The sequence below is a fragment of the Stegostoma tigrinum genome, chromosome 31 (assembly GCF_030684315.1).
Source record: "Stegostoma tigrinum isolate sSteTig4 chromosome 31, sSteTig4.hap1, whole genome shotgun sequence".
NCBI lineage: Eukaryota > Metazoa > Chordata > Chondrichthyes > Orectolobiformes > Stegostomatidae > Stegostoma > Stegostoma tigrinum.
Genome location: NC_081384.1, coordinates 36,827,285 through 36,845,242, shown reverse-complemented (window position 1 = coordinate 36,845,242; position 17,958 = coordinate 36,827,285). Strand labels below are relative to the sequence as shown.

Here is a 17,958-nt window from a genome sequence, read left to right as displayed (position 1 = left end):
CAAGGAAATTGGCAGAAATTGCAGGACAAATCCCTGGTGTCTGGAACTCTCTGGATCTTTCCATTTAAATCGTGAATTTGGAGGGTTCCAATATAGTTAAGTAAACAGTTACTCAAAAAAGGTTACACAATTAAGACCTAGAACTAGCTTCTGGCTAAATATTAAACTGACTCAACAAGTTACCAACATAAAACTTTTAGATTCCCAAACCTGACACCACCGGACAACAGACCCAGCACTTCTTACAATGCATGGAACACAACACTGTCCCTTGACCTGTACCTGATATCCCTCTCTCTGTACACTGCCAGACTCTAAGACCCCATCCCCTACTCCAACAGACACTATGCCACCTGCCCTCCACTCAGCCCCCTTTATTACTGTTGGATCCAACATAGTCCTGACTCTGACACAATCTGACGCCAGCCAGTCTCAATGCAAAACAGTGTCTCTCACCTGTCCTGACCTATTCTAAACATGCCATCACCTACTTGGCCATCTTTCCACTTCGTGCCTTGGTGCCTGGTCCACCTTACCCTCTACCCACCTGGCACCATAACCTCACACTTACACTACCAACATCCATTTTTATAAGAGCTGTAGAGGTGGTTGTCTATGATGCTGAATACTTGCATCACAGAAATCACTGTGACATGAAACAAGGCAAACAAATAGGAAACCATGATTAGAACAAACCTATCGTCTAAGGTAGCAAACTCAAATTTAAATTACACCCTCTAAGTTCAAAAACACATTCATTCACACACAAGCCGATGAGACTAGTTTTTTCAGAAATATCTATATGTCGAAAATATAGGCAAATTGCCTTGAAGTCTGTAGATCAGCATCCTAACTAAAGGGGTTGGAATGAGTTGATATTCTGAATTTCTGAAGAAGGGCCCAGGCCCAAAACATCAGCTTTCCTGTTCCTCTGATGCTGCTTGGCCTGCTGTGTTCATCTAGCTCTACTCCTTGTTATCTCAGATTCGCCAGCATCTGCAGTTCCTACTATCACTGATATTCTCAGTGTTCATTTATGGTTTTGGTGACAAATAACATTGTTGACTATGGTGATCCTAACTTTATTAAGCCAGTCATTCGGACCAAGGTCTTTGTTCAAATCGGCAGTTCTCCGTTTTTGTAAAGTCTGAGTGTTATTTAGGGAAGGTAATGGGCTAGTCGTATTATTGGTGGACTGTTAATCCAGAGACCCAGATAATGTTCTGAAGAGTGGAGTTTGAATCCCACCACGACAGATGGTGGAATTTGAATTCAATAAATAACTGAAATTTAAAAGTCTAATGATGACAGTGAATCCATTGCCAATTGTCAGAAAAACCCATCTGGTTCATTAATGTCCTTTAGGGAAGGAAAGGGCCACCCTTACCCGATCTGGTCTATGTGAGTCCAGACTCACAGCAATGTATTTGACTCATAACTGCCTCTGGGCATTTAGGGATGGGCGATAAATGCTGGTGTAACCAGAGGGGCCCTTATCCCATGAATGAATAAAGAAAAACAATTACTTTCGAGGTAGATAGAGAGAAAGCCATCCATTTACACAGAGTTCGAACTGCTCTCTCTACTCTCAGCTCTGTGACTAACTGTCCTCTTACAAGCAATCCACAAGCTGTACCTGAGCAGTTCCATTTTGTTTTCCAAAGATACCTGATACAACTTGCTGTCAAAAATATCAAACCCAGTTTCATCAAAACAACACCATACACTTTTAAGAGTTACCAAATAAAATGGTCCTTACAGTAGAACAAAACCTAGTAGCATGTAGAGAAGCAAAATGTCAACTATCTTGAATTTTGCCTTAAGATAAGGCGTGTGAAATATTGTGATATGTCAGCATTAGTGGATCTTATCAGAAGTTCCTTCCAAATTTCAGCAGTAAAGTGGCTTTGACAAGTTTATTGGAGAAAAGCAAGACATTTAAAGAGACAAAATGATGTCAGCATATCTTCACAATTGAAAGTTGTGCAGGCTCCCCCACTGGCATTAGCAGCACCAAATTACGATAAACCATTTAAACTGACTGCTGATGCCAGCGGTGTTATTTCAGAAGGATGAGATGGGGACTGGATAGCTAGTCAGGTGTTTTTTAATTTAATAAACTAATTTCACAACAACAAAAATGTTCAACTGTTGAGAAAGGCCAGAGATTTGAAGGAGGCACAGTTTAGAGGAAAAGATCCATTCAGGGATATACATTTCTTAACAGCCTGAAAGTAATCAAAGTAATTTGAAAAAGCCCCAAGTTATTTCTTAGAATTCAGTGTGATCAATTAGTCAGTTAGCCTATGTCCAAACCCTGGGGTGGGAGAGGGGAAGACAAATGAAATTGCATCTGGTGAACTTGCAGAAATTCACCAAAAGGAATTGCGAAGATCTTGTCAGTTGAGATAGGAATGATATTTCACTGGGGTCAAGAGTCCACAAGGCATATAGTTGGGAAAAGGTTGAATCTTTCCTTTTTCTGTTTATGATAAGATGTTTGTAAATTGTCAAATATACAATGCAGTTTTGCTTCATCTCCTATTCTTTTGTATAATAAACTTGTTATGTTGTTAAAAGTGCAATAGCAGTTCTAATGAATAGGTTCAGTTGCTGAACACCACTATCACCAAACTCAAAAAAACGTTTTATCAAGCCAGGTTTCACTCTGGGATCTCACTGTAGAGTTTTATTATGAGCTGAATTCACAACATTTATTCCTACTCTGTGCTTTCTATCCAAATAACTAATATTTACATAGCTTCAATGCCATGAGTTCTAATTTTATGCTATAACATTGTGTGTCATCTTATCAAATGCTTTTAGAAAATCCAAGTACAATACATCCATTGGGTGGGGTTGTACCTGCTGCATTTAGACTCACTGCTGTTAGCATTGTTACAAATGCTAAAGATTTCATAAAATAATACAAAATCCCCAAATAACCTATATTTTAGACCGAGGTCGGCAGAAAACAAGCATCATGCTTGTGTATTTAACTAAGATTAATATTTATCACAAATAAACAGATTCTAGCTATAAGTAAACAATTATGAACCAACATTCAACTCAACTAGTTAAAACTCTAACCCACCCCCATAGAACTCTCTTTATATATTGTATATAGAGATTTTAAAATAGGTTTTATGGGTAGAGGAAAAGACTGGGGAGATATTTCAATAGTTCCTGTCCATAGGGCCGATCCTTTTCACTAGTCAGGATTTTCTGCTCCTTGGTCTTTCTTCTCTAGCAATTTCCAGTCATTTGCAGGAGACATAAGGTGATTAATTCACACTTATAAAGATCTTGGGCTTACTGGTTAAAAGTTATAACTTACAGTAACTAAATAGAGGAAAAAACAACCCTTCTTCAGCCTTAGGTTTGTTTTAAACTGTTGATACAGATTGCACCTTCCATCTAAGAAATCCAATTGATTCAGACTTAGGCATTCACACCCATAAGTTTTTCAGTAACCTGGCAGCCAATCACACAGATGGTAGCAAGCAGAGGCTTTTGTCATCGAAAACTGGTCACCAGCCCCAGAACAATCAGATACTTGTTGCTAGCCGTATCCCATTCTGGACACAGTCCGTGGCTTTAGCTCGTCTGCGATTAAGCCTTCCCTATTGTTTGAACAAACAACAGTATAAACAGCACATATAATGATGATTGAAACCGTGTTTCCAAAAGGTGCAGTATTTCTTTACACAATCCATTCTTAGTTTAAAAAACTCATTTTTTCATTTCAGTCCAAAATCAAAAATACAGAAGAATAAAAAGAATCTGTTTTCCCATATGGAATTTGCTAGAGAGAAAGAAATGGTGTTATAATCAATGAAGATTATACAAGTGTTTGCAGGTTTAGGGAAGTGATTCTGAAGAAGAATTCACATATAGTGCCCATTTGGTTAGAAGGTCACACCGAGGACAATGAAATCTGCAAAACCAAGGGAACTGCACTAATAGAAGACGACTACGAATTGATTCGCAAGCATAGGGCATAGTTACACTGGGCATATCCACAGAGTGGCCTACAACTATGAAATTACGTACCTCACTTGGCGTTCTTTTACTTATTTTAAATCAAAGCACTCAAGAAAATTAACAGTTTTAATTTGAATAAGATCTAAGATTACCAGACAATTATTACTGGAAATAAAAGTGATACAGTTTTTCGGATAAAATACAAAGAGTAAAAGTAGATGTGAATGAAAACTCCTTAAAATGCAAAAGTAACATGAATCTATCATTGTTGTAGGCCTGTTACCTGTTTGAATATTCTGTTTCTAAAGTGAAGGGATAGATCGAAAATTTGAAGCTGGGATAGTTTCCATAGTGGAGTTTTCTCTCACAGGTGAACTGAACGGTACAGATTCTGGGAGTGAATGATGGCTGCTGTATTATACAGTCATGACACTGTGGGCAGCCTGATTTAGTACAGTAGTCAATTGTGAACCCTTTCTCTGAAGATGACTCCCAAGTCCTTCTTGATGCTATCTCAGACAGACTTATACAGATCAAAACTTAAGGTGGTTGCTACATGAGCGTGACTTTTCTTTGGAAAATGGGACTCCACATGTTAACTTGGGTTCTCCCTCTCATGATATTGCCAGATGCATTGAGTTTTTCCAGCACTTTTTGACTTCCATTTCAGAACATGCACAGCATTTTGCTTTTAAATTAATCATTTTTCTAAGAGTTGGAAATGACACAATCACTGATGTGAGGGTTTTTGTAGCATAAGGTCAGTTTCCTTATCTCTGAACGGGTTGACCAGAGAATATCCATAATCACTAATGTGACATGAATTTCCATCTATACAGTTTGTTGAGTGTGAACATACCAATTCAAGATAATAATGGAAAATATTTACCTGTGTACAGCATTGATTTAAAATGTGATCTGGTTGGTGGCATTCATCCACAATATTATCTATGGAAACCACGTTGCAGACATTTCGAGACTTGGTTTTAGATAAGGTATTGGCATCTTCAAATGATTTGGGAAGGCCTTATGAAACATCTGAAACAAAGGACTTTTGAGGTCTTGACCAGTTTTGTTGGTACTAAACACAGAATAACTAAGAGTAGTAGGCTATTCAGCCCCTCAATCCTATCCTACTATTTGATAAGCTTGGGCATCAGCTCAATTTTTCTGTCTGCCCCACATAACTTTTGCCATTTAAAATCTATTTACGTGATACCATTGAATAGATTTAATGTTACAGCTTCCAATGCTTTCGGAGGAAGAGAATTCCTAACTTTTAAACTTTGTCCATCTTATTCTAGACTAGCTCGTTAGGAGAATTATCTTCTTTGCATCCACCCTGTCAAACCCCTCTCACTATTCATTCTTCTAAACACTAAAGCCCTTTCTGCATAAGATAATGCATTCAACCCAGGAATTAGTGAACATTCTCTGAACTATTTCTGCAATTGTAGTTTTTCATAAGGAGATCCAAACTGTATTCAGTACTCCAGATTCAGTCTCAAAAATCCACGTGGTTATAGCACTTCTCTATTCTGTTCCCCTTGCAGTAAACACTGCTACTCTTAAGTACTTCTTGTTGTACCTATCCACCGATATAATCTTATCCATCTACCAGTTCACCCAGAACCCTCTGCACCATGGTGAGTAGGCTCTCCAGTCATACATAATGCTTTTCCATCTTCCAGTTAAATTTTGACAGTTCACACTTTCTCACTTTATACACCAGCTGGCAAATTGTTGACCATGCACTTCATCCTAACTACATCTTTTTATTGACTGTTATGTTGCGTTGAGACCTTGTCTTCATCTGGGTGTCATCAGCAAGCTTACCTACCAAAAAGCCAGTTCCTTCACCCAAGTCACTGACAGATTGTAAATAGTTGAGGCCTCAGCTCTGTGGCATTCCATTAGTTACAACTTGTAAACTTGATATGATCCATTTATCCTTACTGCCAGCTTCCTCTAAGCTAATTGTTTCTTTATCCATGCCTATGCTGTTGCTTACAGTGTAAATTCAATACTTTGTGAATATATTTGAACTTATCAAATGTCTGTTGGAAATTTAAGTGCAGCACATCTACAAGTTGCCCTTTATCCACATTGCTTGTTACTTTTTCAAAGAACTCTTTTGTCAAACGTGATTTGCTTACTTGCTTTAAGGCTAACAATGTTAAATTGTTTAGTAGATAGTCCTCGATTGAAACATGAGTGGCAGACTCTGATTTAAGCAGCTTTTCTGAGATGGCGTGTTTTGAAGCACAGGTTGAATGTTGTGACGTTGCAAACAACATTTTCATGAGAATCGTTAATTTCCTAAGAGACCAGCTGACGAGGACCAGTCTGTCATATAATGAGCTGTTATCACCCTTGTTAGTTTCAGATTCTTGAAATCCCATTACTGCATATGGAAGGCTCAGGCGAGGAAACTTGTGCTTATTTTTAAAATTGACCTACGCTGTGACAGGATATGGTTGAATTTGTCAGCAAGATAGAAACTCACAACCTTCGACAGCTACGTTCACTCAACCACTTATTTGGGATCTGTTGGATTGAATTGGAAACTTGCCTAAGATTAAAGCAGGTTACTGGTGTCTCTTAATCATCATAGATTTGTCCAGTCATTTTTCATCGAGAAACATCACAGCAAACGTTTTAAATGAGCAGCCACTGCAACTTTTGCTAGCTTTTTCTTAATTTATTCACAGGATGAGAGCATTCTGGCAAAGCCAGCATTTATTACCCAGCCCCTAAGAGTCAACCAGATTACTGCACATCTGAAATATAGGCCAGACCAGGTAAGGATGCCAGTTTCCTTCCCTAATGGATATTAGTGAACCAGGTGAGTATTTCTGACAATTGTCAACTGTTTTATGGTGTGAGTTTCCAAAGTCTGATCACAGCTCAAATTTCATGCAAGGGGATATCATGGTTAAATTACAAATAAAGTGGGTCAAAAAATCTACCTATCACGCAGGCCCACAGTGGTTTAGAGACATAGCACCAGACCTTAATGATGATGATGATGATGATTAAGGCCTATTGTTGAGCATCCCCGAGACTGGGATAAGGAGATATTTGTCTTATTTACAACTAGGGTTTGCCACATCAGTTTACTGGTTTAAGTCCCTTTGAATTAGTCCATGGGTATGAAGTTAGAGGCTTATTTAACCTCATTAAGGAGAGTTTCTTTCGACACAAGAAGAGGAAACTACCCTCCTGCATTATGATGCAGAGTTCTAAGTAGCAAGAGAATATCTCTAGGCACCTCAGCAGGTGGTGAAACCTTAAGTGGACAGAACAGCTAGGGTCAGCAGCTTTGAACAGGGGGATAAGGTGTTAGTCTTGTTGCTTCTGCCTGATGGAGGGTGGAAAGCTAGCTTTTATGGATCCAACAGTTTCAAAAGGAAAGGTAGCCATGTGAACAAGGTATTGAGCACCTCATCAGGAAGAATCAAATGATGTACCCATATTAACTTGTTGAAGAGGTACATTGAGCTGAAACAGACCAAGTGGTAGAGAATGTAATGACGCATATGATGAACCAGATATTAAGTCTTAGTCGAAGATAGAAAATACTAAAACTGTGATGAAGCTGGTAAACACAGATGTTCAGGGTCTGCTCTATAATAAAGAATAGTGAACATGGGAACTCTGAAACTAACTTAAGGTGCCCATTATCAGTTTTTCTTTCTCCCTAGCATACTATCATCCAACCTTGTGTCTCCCTAAATATTGTTCAATCTCTCTGGCTCTATCTCTGCCTATCCAATCATTCCTTTCTACCCACTTGAACTCTCACCTCCTGCCTTCAGCAAATATCACCCTTTCATAGCTACTGTCAGCTGTGAAGAAGGGTCACTAAACCAGGAACATTAACTCTGCTTTTTCTCTAAAGACCTGAGTTTCTCCAGCAACTTCAATTTTTGTTTCTACTCTGTAGGTTGCAGAGTAGAGTTGTCACCCAGCAGCCACATACTAGTTTACATGGTGACTAAAACATTCAAGGAAAAGTGAACGTGCAAGGAATATATATACCATTACACTGATCAAGATAGCAGGCATTTACCCTTATCATGTACTAAACATATTGCACACCAAATACAGAGTCAAAATTTTTGTTTCAATACACAGAGGCAATTAAAAATGGCACCCAAAAAGCCATGTATTTGCAGTCACTGGCACTGTGCACAACGGAGGAAGTCAGCCATACTGCATGTTCACGTACACAGTCTACTTACTTCTTTGGTCAGAGTGATGACAGTGAACTTGTCTTTCCTGGCATAAGGAACATTGGGTATGTTTTATCTCTTATGGTGGTCAATGACTGGAAGATGTTACAGATTCTGCCACCTCCTAATGCAGAGAAATTCGGGACCAGTTACCAAATAACCAATCAGCAAAAAATGTGTTTATACTGAGGTTGGCTGCAAGATACGGTAGATTCCATGAGCACCTCCCTTGCAAAGCTGCATTGATGATCAAACCGCTGACAGCATATACAATAGTAACAGCAATATTCCTGAAACACATTGGGTGAAAAATATTCGTGTGGAAAGTCCTCCTCCTCCTCCCTCACTGAACTTTTCCTTTTGCCCTGCTTCTGCTTCCTGTCATATCAGTCAAGGATTTGGCTACAGAATTGTTAGGCTATTGTTTTTGACAGCCACTGTCTCAAAGGGCCGAAGGGCCTTGCTCCATGGCTGTAAATCTCTATGACTCTTATCTGTGACTGAAATGAATTTGTGTGACGTGAACCCTCAAAGCAAAAACCAACTAGGTTTTCTCTACGTGCAGATCAACCTCCTGTCAACTTTATCACCTTGAAGCAATTTTGCAACCACCAACAGCTTTGATAAATTTAGGTAAAAGCAGACAAAAACAGCATAAATTAATCAGTTCAAGGCACCATGTCAAGTTGTGATATTCGTTTTGAAAATGGCAGTGTGGAGGTTAAATCAGCTTATTTTGTAGCTAGTGGTTCAGATTACATGGAAAGATTGAAAGCAATCCTCCAGAAGCATGTGGTTTGCTGATGGAATATAAAAGCTAGAAAAAAAAATGCCAAGTTGCAAAAAAGTATGGTGGTTATTGCACGGTATAGAAATGGAACAGGTGATATTCAACTCATCTTGATCAATGTGCTGCTAATGGATTGGCTAACTATAGTTAGTAGTCCTGCTATGTCAAGGCCTTTTAACCTGGAGTGCACGTGTTCTACTTATTTGAGGATTAGACCTAATCCCAATGAGTTGCATTCAATGTGCAGTGGCTATGTAACATTCCATCTTCAAGGAAAACTAGCAAGGCTCAGCTGTTAACTGAAACCTCCTGCTACACTGAAACACATTAACAAAAATAAGATAAATCCAGTAATACCTTCAACAGTGCTCAGATGCCAAGGTCAGAATTCCAAATTGGAAAAAAAAGCTTTGAAGAGGCATTTTTGCTCGGTAGATGACACAGAATCCTGCTCTGAGCATCAGTTTGTTATAAGGTTCTAAGGTGATCACATGAGAGTAGTAAGATCCTAAGAAGGATTGCCCTGTGGACAGGGAGCCTGTGGTAGTAAGCAGTTCTTAGGATTTTGCATAGCAGTTGCTAGCAAATGTTCATCTTGAAGATTGTGTAATATTTGTTCTGCATTTCAACATATCTTTCATGTCTGACAGGATTACAAAGAATTTAAACCTTATTACATAAATTTCAAAAATAACTATTAATGAAAGTTAGGCAGTTGTGTTTCATTTAATTTGAAGTGTTAACCATTTATAAATAGGTACAGTATTTTCATACAGTAAATTGTACAGATCACAATCTGTAAATCAAAAATAAAAACAAAAGCATTCGTTTATTTTTTTGTTTTGTTTTGCACTAACTCACAGCCCACATGTACAGACAATATTACTCTGCTCAGCAAGCAATACAGCAAAGAGAAATCTCCATCCAAAATATGGAAGGGGCCGCAGCCCAGAGCGACCTGGATACAATATCACAACCTTCTGTAATTATTAATCAGTACTGGAACAAAACATGCAGTTTATAATATACAGAGAAAAATTCTTTACATCAAAAGTTAGGGGGAGGGACAGACACAGAGAGAGCCGGAGAGGGAGAATGGGAGAGCGCACTGGAACCAGAGTCGGAGAGAGAGGGGGGGTGAGAGAGAGAGAGAGAGAGAGAGAGAGAGAGAGAGAGAGAGAGAGAGAGAGAGAGAGAGAGAAAGAAAGAGACAGAGAGAGAGCGAGAGAGAGAGAGGGAGGGAGGGAGGGATGAGTCGAAAGACAGAGACACAACAGAAAACCAAAGACTTTTATACAGTTTCCCAGCTGGTGTCTCACTGTGTACAGATGCCTTCTTGGAGCATTATTAACAGTACAGAGAAAATAAAAGAATCCACGAATCCACACAGAAATGACATGGTACAATTTAATTTTCTGTAATTACATTCAAATGTTTAGTATTCTGTTCAATCATTTTCAAGGGGAGAAAAAAGTACCTACATGCATCCCTGCCGCAGCTGTTTCTGTATCTATTTACTTAAAAAAAATTGCACTCCTCAGTAAGAAGGAAATTAATTTATACTATATGTTGTTTCTGTTTTGACTGAATCCAAATAGATGAAAAGAACCAGGCTGAAGTGTGCTATCTACCTGGAGTGTTAATCACCATTAAAAGTTTGATTTGCAAGTATATCTAACTATATTCAAAATTAGAATGAAGGTGTACATGTACATTTCAATAAACAACATTCTGAAACTTCATAGAGCTCATGATAATTCTGATAAAGGTCTAATAATTGATATCCATGGACTTTGTATTGCACCTTGCCCCAATATTTTAATTTCCTCCCTTAACTCTCCGATGAATGTGGGAAAATAAGCCAGTCCAAATATCAAATACTGAACTGTGCAACGATGAGAGAGAAAGAGAGGGAAGCAACTGATGATAAGTAAGATATCTGCAGATATGTATTTACTAAATTACATTTCAAATCATGGCACTTTTGAAATAGTAAATTCCTGAAGTAGCTTTCCAACACTGCATATTACAAGGTTTAACCAGTTTCTCCACAGTTATTTATCGATATATTTTAAGACATATTGTTTGTCTATACAGACTTGATTTTACAACTCCCTCCCCCGATGGACCCCCACGCCTTTTTCTCATGCTAAGATAAAGGATGCTGCGCCTTCATGTGGATTAGGTTTCTATTTTGTTTAAAAACCAATACCTGCGTGGTAAGTACACTGAATTTATTTTGTGTGCACTTGCATCTTAGAAACCAAGGTTAAAGTATTAATGCCTCAATTTGTTTCAATTAAAGAGGGAGCTTCAGAGCATCATTGGAGTAATTGGAAGAATGTTTGTTGCTGAGGGTGACAGGAGCTGTAAGTAACTTTAATGCCAAGTGTCATAAATCAAATTAATGAGTAAATTATAGCCATATACAGCAGCAATTTAGTGTTCTGTAAATACGCCAGAAAGTAAATTTGACACACTTATAAAATGGTCCTTCAGTTACCCGGTTGAGGGGCAATTCCCATTGCTCCATTGGCATTAGGAGTGCATTATTCACACTGGCCACAAGTTGGACTACCAAAAGTAACAATTATTTCTTCAGCACGAACAGCAAGACTCAGTAATACGTGTAAATGAGTGCCTTCATAACAAAAGTATGTAGGTTTTAACTGGTCTGTGCTAGATATCGACATCAAGTGTAGGGAGTTGCAGCAATACTGGGTGAGCTAGCAAGTTCCTGGCATTTCCAAAGCTGCAGGCTGGAGGAAACATTCAACCAACACAACTTAACTCCACATTAGGTTTTAATTTGTTGAACTGTGGCATGGTCAATATTAATTCAGGATCTAAAACAAACCATGTGGTTAATTATGCATTTTGTCAAGAAAAACAATACAACTGTTTTCTATGTTGCTCCTTCTGCATTTGTACACTCTACAAGTGTAATTTTGCGAAACGATTTCTGGCCTTTGGGGCTGGTAATTATCAATTACTTCAACACTTCATGCGGATCTGCATATGTAGATGCTTATGCTAGGCTCCGTGTGGCTCATGGAGTCTGTCCATCTGTAGCATCTAACTTCCCAGCAGCTTTGGGAGGCTCTTCTCTTCCTGTTTCTCCTCACTAACCCCTGCAACTCAAGTCTTCTCTAACTAGAGTTCAATGGAAGCTGCAGACAGCAAATCCAAATACTCGTCCTTAATATTTAGCTGTGCTATTCTAATCTAGATTCATAAACAAGATAGTGCGTAATCAGCATACTTTACATGCCATCTTTTATCAATAGAATGGTAGGTTTCAACTAATGGATTCTACATTATAAAAATATTATAGGCATATGGCAGAAGACTGATTTTTGTATGTATTTAGATAGCATGTACCATTTCAATTTTACGCACAACATATACATAATGAAAGTGAGAGTTAAGTTGTGCACTGTTGAAGTTTCCAAGGAAGAGCATTTGAGGGATACTGGATTAATGCCCGACACTGTGACATTTATTTACAGCAAATCATTGTGCTAAAAATTTAGTATTTTGCTTTTTCTTTTTCTGTGAAATACACCAAGAGTTACAACTGTTTATCTCCTACTGAGAACACTAGTCACAATTATCATTCCACTATATAAAGGTTAACGATAAAGTGCACTCATATTACAGGAAATGCAGATGACAAACTTTCAGTGTAAGAATTCTGTCAAATAATGTGCTGCTGTACTTAAGAAACTACACATTGTGGATTTTTTTTTGCCTATCCTTGTGCAAATGCTAAAATGACTTCATATAACTTTGCTAAGCTGAACTGCATTTAGGGGACATTTCCAAATATGAATAGAATTACATGACAGTAAAGTAGACACAACTGAGACACAACATCACAAGTGAACTCAGCAGCTGACGAATTCATGTGATCAGAAAAGGAAACTGAGAATGGAAGGTAGTGAATAAAAGGTATGAGTGATAAAAATGAGAGTTCAGTATGAGTAATAAAGGGAGAGAAAATGGTGCATCATGGAACAGTGTTGATAGAGTGAATTCGTGATGTTCATTAGGTAGAATGAAGTTGTGGCAAGCAGAGTGAAACATTTCACATTGGCATGGCCTGGAGAAGCAAGGCAGGCATGAACTTCATTCCACATTAATTGTGGTTCAGTTTTCAAATCAGGATATCAAGAGCTCCACACTCTGAATGATACAGAAACAAGAGGAAGGGGTAAGGAGGTAACTGAAAAAATAATCATGCAAAATAAAGTCCGAAACAAATTCAGGGATGTTAATTGGGAAAAAAAATGACCTGGCTTATTTCAAGTTCATGTACAGCGTGTTTTGAAAGTCCATATTTTAAAACATGAATACAGAATTAAAAATCTATGGTATTTCCAGATTTAAAGAACAATGGACCAAACAAGACTAGTTTTGTTCTGTTCTAACCAGATAGTGATATTTCTAGTTTGGGACCCTAAATTGTACAAAGAAAGTGGAATTTCTGAAACAAATTGAGGAGAAGAAAGATTCAAAAGTGAATGGGGAGCTTTTTCATCAGGGCAATCAAATCTGACTAAGAATTACTGCTAAATATATTTGAAAATAACACAGGTTACCAATATGACAGTCATGTTTAACAGGCATTGTGTTTCATCTTTTCAGGAGGGCACATTTCAACTCATCAAATCATTTGTTAACAAAATTTCATTCTATTAGGAATACAAATTGCCAAGGTCTACAGAACATTTCTCAAGTGTTTTTGCAACATTTTAAAACAATTATTTTATATTAGAAGTGTTAAGGCAATTATGTTTCCAGTTGCTGAATGGCAGAAGTGGGGTGTGAATTGTGAAAGTGTTCCAGTGTTGACATTAAAATTATAAAGAAATTTCTGTACGAGCACCTGGTTTTCTTTTCAAGAGAGGTGTGACAGAATACTGCAGTTAATGCAAGAGATGGAGAAGCTAGCCAATAAAAATGGAAAGTAGCCTGTAACATCCCCCCACTCATCTGGTGAGATAGCACCGAAAAACCCAGAAAAAAAAGGTGTCATTGCCCTTTCTCCAGGGTTTCTGTGACTCTTCTGTTAAAGATAAGACAAAGGAGTGGGAGAATGCCAGTGGAAAATTAGCTCCCATATTCTTTGCTTTGGGAATGTCCCCTTCTATTCATAAATTTAACAATAGTTGCACCTGGTTTTAAAATAAAGTTTTTTTTAAAAAAATTACCTGATGTAAGTTGACTTAACTTAAAATATTCTTAAATATTAACAACTACAGATTGGTAGAGAGCAAAACTTCATACAACATTTACAGTATTAAACAGAATAACCTCGCAGCTGAAGCAAACACTCACTGTGTATCGTTGAAGGTAAATTAGTCCTGATCCCATGCTAGTGCAGAGAACTGATTTCAAGATAAAATGCAGATTGGTGTCTGAGGTTCTGGAAACGTACCAACAGTTCAGTGTAATACACGCATTACATATAAATCATAGTAAACTGATTACGAGCTGTACAAACACAGCAGTGTCTTTGAAAATAAATGTCATTATCTGCACCTTATTGTAACTCGTGTGTCAGACTTCTTTAAAAAGCCTAAATAAAATTACTCATAATATGTTAACCTTCCTATGTAAAATAAAAACAAACTGATCTGATGCATTAGTCTAAACATTCATCACTTGAGCATTCATACTTTGATATTCGTATCACCTTTTTCGTTCCTGACATTTAAACTTTTGTACAATAGTTAGAAAAGTTAGAAACTACTCATAATTAAGCAACGGAATGGAACTGAACCCACTATTGGTTTCTTTTCTGGCTTATTTCATATGTAAGTGGAAGCAGCTTCATTGTACAGTGCACTGTGTGGCTACATGTGCAAGGAGTTTAATTGCAAACCTGCTCACAACATGGGATTTAGAATCTAGAGAATTCCCTTTATACATTTGATTCTACGAATGGTCTCTTTGGTTTTAAAGGTGACGTTGGCCCTTGTCGTGGGTCTCTGGAGAGCTGCCGATATATGCTGTCCTGGTATGCTTGGGCAACAGGCAACGTTCTAGCCACCTTCACATCTGGGTATGAGGGAGCCTGACTAACCCTCTCCAAAATCTCTGCCCGGGATCCATTGGTCAGCTTCCCATGGGAGACACATAAATCATCGTCTATCAGATGGCCATTTTGGGCATTGTTAGTCTTATTGAAGAAAGCAATATTACTAACTGGGGGTGGACTATAGGAACCAGACTGGGGGGACATTCCTCCAGAGGAGGTGGGGCTGGTGATGACAGTGTCAACAGATGACACAGCCCACGTCCGGCTCTGCTGGTGCATGTGAGTGTATTGCTGTGTCCGTGCTGTTTTATCTATTATCCCCATGAAAGGTGTGGTCCTGGAACGACCAGAATCTCCAGGGTAACCCTGTGTTGGAGAGATGGGGGACTGTTCTTCACAAGGTCGGCTCTCATAAGAGGGCTTGAGTGGAATCTCCATCTGTTGGATGGATGCAGAAGGACGGAATGAAGACACAATATTGGAGCTAGAAGAAAGGCTGCTGTTAGAGGGGGAGAAACGAAGGCCAGTGCTTTGAGAATGGAGCAATGGTCGAGGTGTTGGTGGGTGAGGTTTAATTTCAGGAGGATTCACCGTGAGTGCCCTCCTGATCATGTGAGATACATCTGGAGATGCAATCTGGCTGGATGGTACAGAAGATCTTTCTAATTCATGCTTGGAGTGGGAAACAGGATAATATGAAGCAGACTGACTGCGACCAATTTGAGGGGTTTGGCCATACCTCATCCCTCCTCGGAAGGCAGAAGAGGGTCTTTGGTTGTGATCCTCTTTAGTCATTACAGCTCCTGGATGCTGGCAAACATTGCTTATTGCACCGGCACTTAGACTGGCTTGTACATGCTGGACAGGTCTGCTGTCAGCCACCACTCCACCCATTACAGGCTGGTAAACCAAGCGACTTTGAGTAGGAGCCATATCAACTGAAGACGATTGAAGTTTAGTGCTCATGGAATGGGGCCCCTGATTATAGGAACCGCCAAGTATAACAGCACTTGAATGTACTGCTGAGCTCGGCTGATTAGTGCGTACGATTTGGGCCTTGGCTGGCTGTAATCTAAGCCCTTGTTGGGGTAAACCTGCTGGTGGCTGAGATAACTGATAGGGTCTTTGGGCCATTTTGGATAAAGGAGACTTTGGCCTACCAGGAAGCTGACCTATGGTGGGTTCTTGTTGATAACGAACTGGTGAGCCAGACTGAGGCCTATATATACTCATACTATCAGCAGGAGGACTGGATCTGTACTGTGGGGCTCTACGCAATGGTGAAGGAGGGGGACTAGACTGATAATCTTTGCTTTGTCCACCCACTGGGGGTGGGCTAAAACGATACGAAGACCCCTGATGAGCAGGGGAGGTAGGTGGAGGGCTAGGCCGATAATGAGAATTCTGGTGAGTAGGCGAAAGCGATGGTGATGTGGACTGGTAGCCCTGCCGAGTCGGGGAGGAGACTGATGTGGTTGGTCTGTAGTCAAAAACCTGGTGGGAGTTGAGAGGCGAGCTGGATCTGTAGCTGGGCTCACGGTGTGCTGGGGAAGAAGGTGGGCTCTGGATGACTGGCAGTCCTTGGCTAGATCTCGCTTCTGTCTGTAGGCCAACAGAGACATTGTCCAACTCCTGTTCCAAATATTCTTCATCATATAATTCATGTATAGAGTCTACATCTTCTCGTTGAGTCTGTTGCTGTTGCTGTTGTTGTTGTTGGGCATACTGCATTTGCTGACCATACTGCATTTGTCTGAATTCTTCTTCTACTCGTATCAACAAACGTTGTATTTCACGGTTATTTGGGCAAAGTTTCACAGCTTCGTGCAAATCTTCCAGAGCAGCTGGAAATTGCCTGTATGAAAGATAAAAGTGTACATAATAAATATGCTCCAACTTTAAAGACATTATTCAACAATTGAAAGTTACCTTCAATCATTCTTAGCAGTTAGCCCTCAAAGGCCAAAAAGTAACATACTGACTTTCCGGGGAACCTGCATCATCTGTCAAACCTTCCAGGGACTTTTCCCCGAGTCCTGTGTTAACCTTATATTATCCTGTGTTATTCAAACTTTTGGTCAACCAATTGCCTGTGTTCCCATAACTGACCAGATGGCGCTTGGGCATTTCTTTACACCAGCTTTTATTTAAGCATTATGCAAGGAGCTATTTCCACTAGGTGGCAAACAAACTCTCTGAACAATACATTACATCAGTTTTCATACCTTTGTGCTATCTTAAGAGTAGTTCACACATACTAATAAAACTTTATACTTGTTTTAGGTTGTTGATATCCAATTACAATTAGTGGTTCTGGTTACCTCATTTGTCTCATTATTGACTTCAACCAATTACAGCTTCTATACTCTTACCTAATTAGAATATTCAATCACGAATGAAAACACATTTCCACGTTTAGACTATCCAAACATATCCTTGATCCTTATCTTGAACAACAACTTGTAACCTCCTTCTGATTATCAGTCTTTCTCTTTATCCGTTATATTCAGCAGTTTCACTATCTATCACTGTCAGTATTTTCTCAAAAATTCCTATACTCTTAATAAATATAACAGACAAAAAAAACCAAGTTATGTCAAGTCAGGAAGAGAACAAGGAACTTGCTATGTAGATTTAGCAAATTTTCAAAAGAGCAAGACCACACCTATATTAAGTAATCAATATTCATTCAAACTCAGCACACAGAATTAGGACCAGAAATAGATCACATGCATTCCCTTGAATCTGCTCCACCACTCACGATCATGGCTGATGTTCTGCCTCAGTTCAGATAACTTCCGGAGACAGCGAAGATCTGTCCAGCTCAGGCTTAAACACAATGATTGATGGAGCACCTACACCCTCCGAGAAAGACAACTCAAAAGATTCGCAACTCTTTGAACCAG

At 39.0% G+C, this 17,958-nt stretch overlaps 1 protein-coding gene across 18 annotated transcripts in view; it reads right to left on the bottom strand.

Moving 5' to 3' along the window:
- Positions 1-9,725: 9,725 nt before the first annotated feature.
- The window catches only part of tanc2a (tetratricopeptide repeat, ankyrin repeat and coiled-coil containing 2a), a 778,741-nt gene continuing 770,508 nt past the window's right edge, over positions 9,726-17,958 (bottom strand). For all 18 annotated transcript variants that reach the window (XM_059638827.1, XM_059638832.1, XM_059638830.1 and 15 more), the window contains one exon: positions 9,726-16,907. In XM_059638827.1, the coding sequence (XP_059494810.1) occupies positions 14,936-16,907 (1,972 nt within the window). In that variant the 3' untranslated portion in view covers positions 9,726-14,935. The remainder of the gene's footprint in view (positions 16,908-17,958) is intronic.